General features: G+C 38.2%; 1 protein-coding gene across 8 annotated transcripts in view; it reads right to left on the bottom strand.

The window, feature by feature from the left end:
- The window catches only part of LOC120537654 (unconventional myosin-IXb-like), a 96,111-nt gene that overhangs the window by 67,609 nt on the left and 15,073 nt on the right, over positions 1 to 13,429 (bottom strand). For all 8 annotated transcript variants that reach the window (XM_039766748.1, XM_039766749.1, XM_039766752.1 and 5 more), the window contains exon 2: positions 6,470 to 7,366. In XM_039766748.1, the coding sequence (XP_039622682.1) occupies positions 6,470 to 7,306 (837 nt within the window). In that variant the 5' untranslated portion in view covers positions 7,307 to 7,366. The remainder of the gene's footprint in view (positions 1 to 6,469; positions 7,367 to 13,429) is intronic.

Raw genomic sequence — 13,429 nt, 5'->3', positions numbered from 1 at the left:
GCACTGTTTAATTACTAATATCAATTCATTGTGTGGGAATGAATATCTATTTTGTTAGAGAAATGGTGTATATGCTACTGTATTAATTAAGCCTCCTTTCAGATAGGTACATTACTGAAAAAAATTGAACAATGGCAGCTTGTAATTATGAGAAACATTTTCTTATATGTATTATGGATAAATATTTTGTACATATCTTACTGAAGTATGTAGTTTAAGGAAATTGTATTTATTATAGTATTTTATGTTCACTGAACAATAAGCCTACAGAATTTCATTTTGTTAATAAAAAATGAACAGTTAACACAGTGGTCTATAGTTTACTTTATAATAGAAGACATAAAACTTCTATTATGCAGGAGATTAGTGTAAAAACAAAAACTGATCTGTAAAAAGCCTGATCAGACCATCCCTAGTGAATGGGTTGTGATGCGCTAGCTTCTATCCATTACAGTTAATTTTTAAATTTCCTTTACTGTTTGATTTACTCTCATATTTGTAAAAATCATTAAAGTATTACTGAATTTCACTGCTGGTGCTGTTTGATATGGAATCCCTAAGCAATATCTATGGATCCACAGTCACTTCCTTGATGTAGATGCTTTCAGTCTATAACTGAAATAAGTGGAGTAAAGACAGTTTTTCAGATTTGACCTTCATCACGTGGTGAAAGACAGTGAGTGACTTTTTTTTTTTTTTTTAGAGATTACTATCCAGTTGTCTATAGAAAAGAGACAGCAATTCATATCTTGGTTTCAACACTAGGTAATGTCAAACAAAGATCACATGGAGACGATTTCTTGAGATTAAAAATATATGCTAAGAGGAAACCACACACCTTCGGCCAAAAGCAGTGAGGTGAGGCCCACAGTCGGTCTCCTTTTAAAATGGCAGAATCTCACAAAGAAGAAGAAGAAAAAGAAAAGAAAGAAAAAAAAAACACCATATATAGTGTTTTACAATATGTGTGCAATCTTAAGACATGGATCAATACTTCATAACATTTTTGGCTTGAACAATTGATCTACTTGGAAAGCATTTAAGCCTTTGTTTTCATTTTGGGATTCTTATTCCGTATGTCTATTTTAAGCTTGAAGAGCAGGCATAATATTTTTAAAACAAATAAAAAATGCTTTACGTCAGAATAAAATGCAGCAAATGAATACTGTGCATATCACGATTGTAAAGAAATAACTTTGACTTGAAAAATACCAAACTTATCCTTTACTGAATAGTAAAAATTCAGAGGCATATACAGTACATTATGCTACTCATGGTAATTTATACATTTAATTTTCCTTTTTTTCAAATTGCTGATCCATAATGTGATCTTCAAATACAGTGCATCCGGAAAGTATTCACAGCTCATCACTTTTTCCACATTTTGTTATGTTACAGCCTTATTCCAAAATGGATTAAATTCATTTTTTTCCTCAAGACTTCTACACACAACACCCCATAATGACAACGTGAAAAAAAGTTTACTTGAGGTTTTTGAAATGTATTAAAAATAAAAAAACTGAGAAATCACATGTACATAAGTATTCACAGCCTTTGCTCAATACTATGTCAACGCACCGTTGGCAGCAATTACAGCCTCAAATCTTTTTTTCTCCTCTCTCCACAAAGGGCCTCTGGAGCTCTGACAAAGTGACCATCGCATCGGGTTCTTGGTCACCTCCCTAACTAAGGCCCTTCTCCCCCAATCACTCAGTTTAGATGGCCGGCCAGCTCTAGGAAGAGTCCTGGTGGTTTCGAACTTCTTCCACTTACTGATGATGGAGGCCACTGTGCTCATTGGGACCTTCAAAGCAACAGGATTTTTTCTGTAACCTTCCCCAGATTTGTGCCTCAAGACAATCCTGTCTCAGAAGTCTATCAATCAATCAATCAACATTTATTTATATAGCACATATTCATACAAAAAAATGTAGCTCAAAGTGCTTTACAAAATGAATAGAGAAATAGAAGACACAATAAAAGATAAACATAAGTCAACATTAATTAACATAGAATTAATTCCTTTGACTTCTCGCTTGGTTTGTGCTTGGACATGAACTGACAACTGTGGGACCTTAAATAGACAGGTGTGTGCCTTTCCAAATCATGTCCAATCAACTGAATTTACCACAGGTGGACTCCAATTAAGCTGCAGAAACATCTCAAGGATGATCAGGGGAAACAGGATGCACCCGAGCTCAATTTGGAGCTTCATGGCAAAGGCTGTAAATACTTATGTACATGTGCTTTCTCATTTTTAAATTATTTTTAATAAATTTGCAAATATATCAAGTAAATTCTTTCACATTGTCATTATGGGGTGTTGTGTGTAGAATTCTGAGGGAAAAAATGAATTGAATCCATTTTGGAATAAGGCTGTAACATAACAAAATGTGGAAAAAGTGAGGCGCTGTGAATACTTTCCGGATGCACTGTACATCTTTACAATGAGTACACAGTGCAAAAAATAATTAAAAATCAATAAACTGAACAAACTTAAAACTCAAAGTCCATCAGGTTTATAATACTGTCCCCTTTGAAATTATTGAAATAGCATGACCAGTTTTATTTGCTTTTGCTATAAACTGAAGACTTTTGGGTTTTACAGCAAAAGATGAAAATGAGACAAAAGTTCATAATTTCATCTTTCATTTCCTGGCATTGCCATCTAGATATATTAAACAACACAGAACATAACACCTCTTACAGCAGACCATTCAATTTATTTGGCAAGCAAAAGTATAGAAAAAAATAGTCTTATAGTAAATAGCACCTAATATGTATTTGCATATTTCTTGCTTGCAATAACCTTATCAAATCTGCAACTCATTTTGTTATGCTTCTCTAGACAGACAACCACAGCATGAGTGGTTGTCTGTATAGGGGTTTTCACTTTAGTCTGGTGATTGACTTGGCCAGTCTAAAACTTTGCACTTTTTTGATCTATTAAATCCTTTGTTGAGTTGGCAATAAGGTTGCATGGTATACCAGTACTGAAATAGTACAGTGGGTGGGGACATTGGGGTATAGGGGGTCACAGATTTTTATGAGCTAGGGGAATCAAACAGTGGTGAGACAAAGATTTGAGAGGAGTTATCAGTTATTTGCTTTGGAAGACATTTGTTACTGGTACTACACAGATCTAACAATAGTTGGCTGTGATTTTGGGAAAAATTTCTTGGTGCATGATGAAGTTTCTCTTGATTGGTCTGGAATGCTTTTCTTTGTAAATTGGCAAACAAAATGTGTCTATAAACGTCTGAATTCATTCTGCTGCTACTATCATGAGTTACATCATCAAGAAAGATTAATTGGTTTGTTTCAGAAGCAGCAATGCAAATCCAAGCAATGACACTACCTTCACCATGCTTGACAGATGAGCTTGTATGTTTTTGATCATGCTCAGATCCTGTCTTCCTTCACATTTTGGCTGTTACATTACTTTGCAAAGGTTGATTTTGATCTCATCAGTCCATAAGAATGTTCCAGAAACATTTGTGAGAAATGTATGTACTTTTTTGTTTTTGGTGCAAATTCCACTTCTTGCTATAAGTGATTTGCATTTTGTGGTACAGCCTCTATATTTCTGCTCTCGGTCTTCATTAAAATGTTGGATTGCAATTTCTCCAATCCGGCCCTGTGGAGGCAGTTGGCGATATTACGGACTGCTGTTTTTTTTCTCCGCAATGTTTTTGTAATGAACTGCTGTTCTCCTTGGCCAACCACTCAATGTCAGTTGTTCAGCACACCAGTGGTTTCTTTCTTTCTTTTTCAGAAAATTGCTGCATTGCCTATATCCAGGGTTTGTGCAAGGTCTCTGAATGATTTTCCCTTTATTCGGCTTCAAAATGGCTTGCTTTTCTCCCTTAGACAGCTCTCAGGTATTTCTGGTGTGTTTAACAACAAATGCAGTCAGGATGAAAAAAACCCCAAGCTAAAACCAAGAGGTCACATTCAGAAATATTTATTGTTTAAACAATCAATCAAAAAGTACATATCTGGGTAAAGAAAAACACCTGTCAGTCACATATTCCTATACTTTTACTCCCCTAAAATTGTGTGGTCTGCTCCAAAAGGTACTACTCTTCTATGGTGTTTATCACATCCAAATATCAACACCAGAATATATCTTGCCTGAAGGTGCCTGAGTTGCCTCGAAAGCTTGCATATTGTAATCTTTTTGGTTAAATAAAATGTGTCATTTTGCTTGGCTTTTCTCAACACCACAATATAAACACTTAAATTCTAAACACCAGCCTCATATTTATCTTTTAATCTCAAACCAAAAAGTGCCCTCCGTGTATAGGTAAAAAAAAAAAACTGAAGTGATCTTGAAGTACTTTTGGAGAGAACTGTATTGCAACTAACACTGGAAATACCTCCAATTCTATTTCTGATTAGTCAATACAGCATAACAATGATATGGAAATCTTAATTTTAACTTGTTAAAAATACTACAGATATGTCAAAAATAAATTTTTGATATGCAAAATGCTAACTTGACTCTGAATACATTTCTAAAGCCAAAGTTTGAAGATGAAACTTCAGAAGCTCAAAGTTGCTTACCATGTTGTTGCTACAGTGGATTTTTATTTAGCAGACAAAGCTGCATCATCTAGTTAAAATGGAAGCACTCATAAAAAAGGAGCAGTTAAGGACTTGCATGTGAATACACAGGGACAAAAATAAACAAGTCTTGCATGCTCAATCAGTTGAGGTATTAAAGCAGCTGGCAAAGAATATTTAGTGTTGCACAATTTCAACACATCTATGACAGCCACATCACACAGCTCAATGCACCCACAAAAGCAAACTACAAACCACATACACTGTTGCTTGTGCTTCGGCCATGCAACCTGTCTAATCTCTCTCTAATGGGAATTTCATAAACAGCCCTTCATGATAATATTAATCTTCCCCCCGCTCAAACTTTCATTTAAGGCTAGTACAATGAGAAACCTAAAAGGCCATAACTATTTCCAAAATTACTAGTTCTGAAGAATATCTTGTATATTCAGACAAAAAGGACTGCTGACAAATTATCCTTTTACCCATGCTGGGGTCTGAAATCTCACCTTCAAACTATGTCTGTTTTTCTTCCAGTTTCCTTATGTCTAATTTTACCCACTGAATTCAAGTTCATTCACTTTCTAGTTAGAATGTTAAAGTGTTTTAGAATTCAGACTATTTCTCCTGGCTTATCTAAAAACAGAAAGCAGAATTTCCCTGGTTCACTTTGCCACCCAATTAACCACAATCCTACGACCTAAAACTAAGTCAACTACCTTTAAAAAAAAATCATACATGCTAATGTACAGTACAAATTAAAATTTGTTTGGCCTCAGTACAGCTTAATTAAGCAATTACAGAAGACAAAAAGGAAAAAAAAAAAACAGAAGATGTGCATGGAAACCATTTGCACAATGCCCTTCCCTTACTCCTCCTCATAGCCCTGACACAACCAAATGACAGTCAGTGAGAGGATGGACTCTCGTCTCTGTGGAGTCTTCCTCACTTCAAAGGGGCAGAAATCAGTCAAATACATTAAAAATTGCACTGAAGAAATGAAAGAGTTTGGGGGCTGAGCACTTGGCTTCCTTTAGTATGTTAAAGCATTTCATATTCAGCAAGAATAGTGCAGCAGTTTTTCTGAGCTCATTTAATGAGTGAATCCTTCTCCCATCAGTCCAAATCAAATACTGCTACAAAGATACTAAATGTAGGAAAACATAGATTTTTCTTTCAGCAGGCAGTTAAAAAAAAAAAAAACCAAACAAACCCGGAAGCGAAAAATATTCTCTATAACCACTTTCGCTTCTTCTTTAGTTTTGGCCAAAATGAAGTGGGGGGAGGGTTATGAGGAACTCATAGGATATATTCAGAGTGAAGACAGAAGGCAGGGCAATACAAGTTCTGCACTCAGCATAATCAAAATAGAGCTGATGTCACAGTCTTAGGCATGACTTCCTGGCAAGCAACTTATCTTGCAACTCAAAACCATTAGGAGAAATACTCGCCCTGTTTAAAGAATACCCAAATAAGCACAGCAAAGGACCAACAGCACCATCCCTCACACACAGTCATCATTGTATGGACATACTTACTACACATCATGGGGGTCTTCCTCTGTTACTTCCCGCCACACCTCGCTCTTTTCTTCCTTCTGGTGAACTGCTACCAAAGGAATTTTAACTACATTCTATCATATTCACCAACATCTCTCTCAATTAAAAACAACTTCATGGGAGTCTATTTTCTCTGGAAACACCATATACTGAAAGGATTCATCTCTGCTGTAAAAATTATAACCTCTTCCTAATTTTTATTATTTATTCAGGTGACATAATTCCAATGGCTAACAAAAGGAGCCAGGGCAAGCATCAGTCCTAAATTCGGAGGCTAGTAACCATGAGGACACGCGTTTCTACAACAACAGTTTGCTCTATTCTAAACCGTTCTCTTCACCTACCTCCAGAACAGGTCCAGCTCCTAGAATGGTCCTCTCCACACCACTGGCATAACCCTTTTGACTCAAGGCTGTTAGGCAGTGGATCAGGAAATTGGTGCTTTGTGTTTTGCCTGAGCCACTCTCCCCAGAGATCACAATACATTGATTGACTTGCTTCTTCAGCATAGTATGGTATGCAACATCTGCGATGGCAAAGATGTGAGGATCCAGTTTTCCTAACTGGTGGTTGTCATATTTCTTAACATATTTGGGATTGTAGATAGGCAGAAACTTGAAGGGATTAATGGCAATGAGGATACTGCCTGCATAAGTGTAGATGCTATGGTGTTGGAAACGGAGTCTCAGATTGGCCAGGATTGATTCCTCAGTGAGGTTTGGCAAGTTGCACAAGTCATCCACTTCCTGCTGCCTGGGGGGTAAGAAGCCCCGTGCCAACAAGCAGCGAGCATCATCCACACCGTGAGCAGCCGGAAGATGCATGTAACGAATGGATCCATCCAAGTTACGTTCCTGTAAGAGGAAGTAGAACCCTTCACTCTGCGGGTGCTCCTCTTGAGCCCTGCGTGGCCACAGCAGAACTCTGTGAACTGGGAGGTCACCAGCTTCCAACACCCACTCTTCCCCGCCACACTCCTTAACCTCTGCTAGCACGTAACATTTTGTGGCATCCAGTTTGAGCAAAGCAGCAACATTCTGTATGACCTCAGCTGCTGTGGTGCTCTTGGAGACGTGCAGCTTGCAGCATTGTGCCAGGTCTGAAGATAACCGAGGGTAGATCTGCAGAGAATAGACCCTGCCATCACCACTAGCAGTGCTGCTAGAGTCCACAACATTCATTCTGCCACAAATGGGCACACTGAAGCATACCGCAGCTCCGATGGAGTCACCATCGAGTACCTGCAATACAAAACAGAGATGAAAGTCACAGAGAGAAGCTTCAATTGCAGCCAGGGATTAGAGGAGGGATCAATATATTAGCATAAGGAATTTGTTGGGAAATTTAAGGGCAGATTTCACAAAAATGTTTCAAGTATTTCTTAATGCAAAGAACTATTAACACATGGAATAAATTTCCAAGTACTATTGTGGACAGTAGTACTTTGTGGACCTTCGCATCTCGACTTGATGTTATTTTGGAGAATTTCAGAGAATAGGATGCATGAGTTCAGGAAATAGCCAAGGGACAGTCCAACAAACTGCAGGTATGAATACAATCAAAGTCTTGTTTTAAAAACACCACAAAAGCAGCTGCAAATACACCCCCATGTTGTCTTTGCATGTCAGTAAATGAAGCACATGAAAAGGTAGATCTCATCCATGTGCTCCCCACAGACATCCCTCCCAGCCTTTCAGCTCTTTAACGTTAAAGAGCATGTACAGTATGTGGAATGGAATGGAAAAACAAGTGAAAGAGATAGCATAGTCAGAACTTCAGATTTCTTGCAAAAGCCTTCAGAACTACAAATTGTGCTGTGTTTAAGTGGAAATTGGAATTTCAGTAATAATCATTTGTGGTGGTGTTCTGTTCATGTGCATTTCCAAGGTCAGAGTTGTGGGCAAAACACCGGGTTGTAGATGATGTGCTGCTTGCTTTACACAAAAAATAATTTAAGCCTGTCTCTTTTTTGTAAAAATAAGAAGTATAGGAAATACAGAGAAAGGTCTCGGCATCTATCCAAATCTAATGCAACCACCAAATGGCATTTCCCAATGAGCTAATTTTTTTAAATATTTTTAAATGAGGTGAAAGGTCGGCACTATATTTTAAACTGATGTATTTGGGTAACAGAGTTATTTTGATACTATCTCATTGGGACCCATCACAGCAGCATGTCTGTCTGCAGAGAGTGTCAACCACGTTGAGTGGTTTACTTGCCTCGGCAGCAACATTCATGTCTCTGGTGATTCTTCTTATGAAGTCAGTAGATGGACTGGGAGAGCATATGGGGGAGGTCATGAGGTCACTGTAAAGAAGCGTCTGACGCTCTGATATTTTGGCAAAAGGACAAAGGTCAAGTCTTTAGAGTCCTGGTGCTTTCTGTTTTGCTATATGGTTGTGAGACACGGATGCTATCCAGTGACCCGAGCCAAAGACTAGACTCCTTCAGTACTGTGCGTCTTCAGAGAATCCTTGGGTACTGTTGGTTTGACTGTGTCGAACTAGCAGCTGCTCACGGAGTCTCAAATGAGGCACATTACCTGCATTGTGAGGGAGTGTCAGTTATGGTACTCCGGCCAGGTGGTGTAATCCCCCAAGAGGGTAATCCGGCTGCCAGGATACTCACTGTCGAGGACCTGAGTAGCTGGACTAGGCCAAGAGGACACCCATGTAATAGATGGCTGTGGCAGATACATGGTCAATTCCGTAGGGTCAGACTGGATGCTTGTCCGCCTTCTGGGGGGGATGCGAACCTGACTTCACCTGGAGATACCACTAGGAAAGGTATTCATATGAAATATTCCATTGTGAAACTTATATTTCCCTTTGCACAAGAATGCTGCATTTAAATGCTTTATTATTGGGTTAAAATTGCACATGTAAACAGGTTGCTGCAAAATGTTTTTCTACCTCTTTAATATACACCAAAACTATATACTTGCAGAAGTGATGTCACTTTATAAGTGTGTATAATTCTTCATTTCAGCATTTTAACTGTCATTTTGCAAGATGGCTGTGAGGTGAAAAGATCAGTGATAAAATATTACAAGTGACGCAACATTACTACCTGTAAATTTCCATTTGTAACACCAATTTAAGAAACTTACAGACTGGAAGCTAAATTTCAACACCTCAAGAACACAGTAGTGCACAAAAGCATATCCCTTGCCATACCCACGTACAAAACTTCACAGTCTCTAACCCTGATATTCTACACCCATCTCACAAACTTCCATAACAAAACGGGAAACTGATAAAAATGTACACTTTTTCTATATTTTTAAATATGCACATCCATTCATTTTCATCATTAGGGCTGACCAACAAAATTCACCAAAGCATTTTTGCGGCAAATATGTTGGGTTCAGTGCAACATCATAGAGCTTTAGCAGCCACATAGGATGGGGATGCCACTTACCCAGTAGTGCATGTGCAAAAATTTCACGCATGTATACTCCAAACGTACCCCAACTCACATTCTATGGTTATGCCTGATCTGCTTTGTGCACGCGTGAATAATTTAATTTACAGCTCATACATGCAATTGTGATGTCACTAGCCAATTGATACTCTCAGAATTTTCATTTGAGGAGTACATTAGGTGGCCACTAATCCTCGTGCATGCACTCACTTGCTGCTATGACATGTGGCTAATTGCACATACCATCTGAATGTATGCATAATCTGCCACACAGTGCAGTGGCGAGTCAAAACAAACCTTTAAAGTAGCCCCATCTCTTTTCTCAGAGTCAGAAAACACATGCAAATCCTGAGAAATAAAAATAAGCACCAAAAATGTATTACTATTTACAAGATGATTCTATCTTCTTAATTGAAGAAAAAAGTGAGAAGCATCTGCACAGATAGACTGGAAACTAAAAATTACAAAAAAATATGCGCCAGATAGATGAAGTGAGACTTTAAAAAATGCTGCATGGCATGCCTAATTACAGTGCCCCACAGACTGGAACTCTGCAAGCACAATGATCTTTTTTTAAAATTATTGCTAGTTTGTGGCCATTTGTTGCATTTAGTTTGCAGTTGTTCATATTTTCTGCATCTTTTGTTGATTGAGGCACAGTAGTGCAGTGGTTAGCACGGCTGTCTCACAGTTTGTGTCACATTTTTGGCCACAATAACTGGTCCTGCATAGTTGATTGACGTATCCCTAGCCCTCAGGAACATTTTAAATGAATTATAGTGGTGCAATGCTCTTCTAAAATGGCTCAGTTTCTCCTTCCCACTGACTTAAACACATTTTAATTTATTTTGCCAAACTCAGTGAAGTTCCTGAACATTTCCTCAATTTTATTGAATTCAAGGCAAAGTGAACTCTCTGGGGTTTATTCGTCACTACTCATCATGCACAGACATTCAGGCAGAGAAGAAATAACTGCCCTCAGTAACACACATGCCCACAGATTTGTTCAGAACAGTGACATGCATGTGCACGCCTATGTAAGTATGCATGGGTATAAACCACCATGAAGTGCAGCCAAGAGGCATAAATACAAAAATGTATATACAGGAACAGACAAAAAATGGTAGACAATGTGAAACAAACAGTCTGCAATGCTACACAAAATATGTCTGCATTTTGAGGAAAAGCAAGCACACTTAGTAAATGCACAACTACAAATGTGAAAATACTTGGAAAAACAGACGTGCAAAGAAAGAGCTTTCCTATATAGACCCATGTGTTCACACGTGATTCATGAGGTGGACAGATTTCAGGAGAGATACGTATATACACAAAAAAAATTCAATGAAATGCACAAACATCACAAACAGAGACAAAACAAATTATAAAGACTCACACAGATTAGGTATGCGTATTCCAGGGGGCAATGTGCACATGCACATACAAATACACATCATGCAAAGAGATGTATATATGAATTTCCCCTTGGGATTAATAAAGTATCTATCTATATAGAAACATACACAAAAAAGGTACATGCACATGAAAAGCACACACACCGCTTTCCCATTACGGCAACCTTTGAGCAAACTGAGTGAGATATTATCTATGTAACCACTAAACAATCCAAGATGCAAAGCAGGCAATATAAAAGAGGAAATCAGATTAGTTCACATGGCACTTGTAGAGCGGACTACTATAGCGAGACAGATTCTAGATTAAACAGCAGATTTTACCAGCTAGGAAGGCAACACAATGACAACCTACGTTTAATCTGGCCTTTTCTGGTCTTTCTATGCCAACAATTATAACAACCTCGGAGAAGAATGATCACTCAATGAGATGGTACATAAATATTTGGCTCTATGGCCTGGTACCCATATCACAGCCTAAGGTAAATGGCCCATACCTTTATGGAAAAGAATTCCACGCTCCAAAATCAAGGATATACAATCCCTCAAGTAAAACAAAATGCCTAAAATGCATTCGCATTTCACATGTGCCACTGCTCAAAGGGTAATTTCAAGATACTAAAAACACAAAAAATGACTAGATTGCACTCTATGGTAACCATAAACTGCAAACATGAAAATGCATTTTATCTGATAGATTTAACTATAGCAGCAGTACCGATAAAAAAAATAAATAAATAAAAAACATGAAGGTTTACAAAGCAGCTAGAGACAGCCATATCAAAACAACAAAATCAAATGTTAACCAACATGTCATGCAAATAATTGAGACTTTTTTATATATTGAGATTATCTGTACATCAGTTTATATAACTGAATATGTTTTAATGTTGACAGAGTGCCACAGTGTTTAATACTGTCTTCAAAACTATTGTCCAGGACTTGCATTCAGTCACTGTGTGATGTTTCAATGTACTTCTACTCTTTGTGTTGGGTTTTCTGACTAAACTGACACTGTGTGAACTTGTGCAGGAGTGGGCTCTGTGATGTGCTGCCACCTTATCCGGAGCCAGTTCTCTTCTTGCACCTGTTGCTGCCCCACTGCACCCCAATATGTATTAGGCAGGTTTTCAAAGCTTATATGAAAAGAGTTTTCAGTAATAATCCTATATTCCGAGTAGAAATACTGAATGAGATTGCACAGATTTATTATACTGTATAAATTCTGCATATGCTTTGTTTTGCTAATGCACAATGGCGGCACGCACAGACGCTGCAGCTTTGTGCTCCCTGAATAGGTGCTCTTTTCTGCTATTTTTCTTAATATTGACTTTCATCGTTTTACACACAGAAGCGAGCAACCACTACAGTTGTCAAAAGCTTCTACAGATCGGCTCTAATAGCAAAGATAATTATTATAACACAGAAGCATTACCACAGGAGATTCTCAGATCACCGGGACTTACGTTGACTCCTACACTTGGAAGACGGCGGCACAGGGAGTGGGGGTGGGATGGGAAAGAAAAAAAAAGAGGCAAACGAGCAGGATTACTAACTAGGCTAAAGGCTGCTCCGCATAAAACCCCTCTTCCTAACATTCTTCTTGCGAATACTAGATCACTCGCAAAAAAAAAAAAAGGGCCGAGCTCTGACTGGATACTTCCACACATAAACCTACAAGGGACTGTTGCCCTTTGATTTTTTTTTGCTAGACGTGGCTGGATCCCACCATACCGGACACAGTAGTTGAACTTGCAGGTTGCACACTCCATAGAGCTGATCGAACCCCCGATTCCAGTAAGAAACCAGGTGGAAGACTGTGTGTCTATACTAATAATGCTTGGTGCACTAATATAACTACAATCAACAAATTTTGTTGTCCGGACATGGAATATCTGATGCTATGATGCCGACCGTTTTACCTACTGAGAGAACATACCGTCATTATTGTTACGGCAGTATACATACCTCCACAGGCTAATGTTAAGTCACCATTTGAAAAATTGTTTGACATTATCAGTAAACAACAGAACTCACACTCTGATACAGTTTTTATCATTGCTGGGGATTTTAATCAAGCGAATCTCAAGGATGTATTCCCCAGATTTTATCAGCATGTACATTGCAAAACCAGAGGGGAAAACACCTTAGACCACGTCTATACAAACATAAAAGATGCCTATAATGTCATTCCACACCCCCATCTTGGCAAATCTGATCATCTCTTTTTGTCTCTTGTTCCACAGCACAAAGCCCTTATCAGCAGTACTAATCCAATTAGCAAGACTGTTAAAGTTTGGCCTGAAACGGCCATTTGCCAACTCCAGGACTGCTTTGAACAAACAGACTGGAATATATTTTTTCAGACAGACAGACTTAGAGACATATGCTTCATCTGTGTTGTCATATATTAATTAATTACTGTGTGATCAATGTCACTGTCGTCAAAAGGATTAAGGTCTACCCAA

This window comes from Polypterus senegalus, chromosome 10 (assembly GCF_016835505.1).
Source record: "Polypterus senegalus isolate Bchr_013 chromosome 10, ASM1683550v1, whole genome shotgun sequence".
NCBI classification, from domain to species: Eukaryota; Metazoa; Chordata; class Cladistia; order Polypteriformes; family Polypteridae; genus Polypterus; species Polypterus senegalus.
Note: the sequence above shows the minus strand (reverse complement) of the source record. Positions and strands in the feature narration are given on the sequence as shown.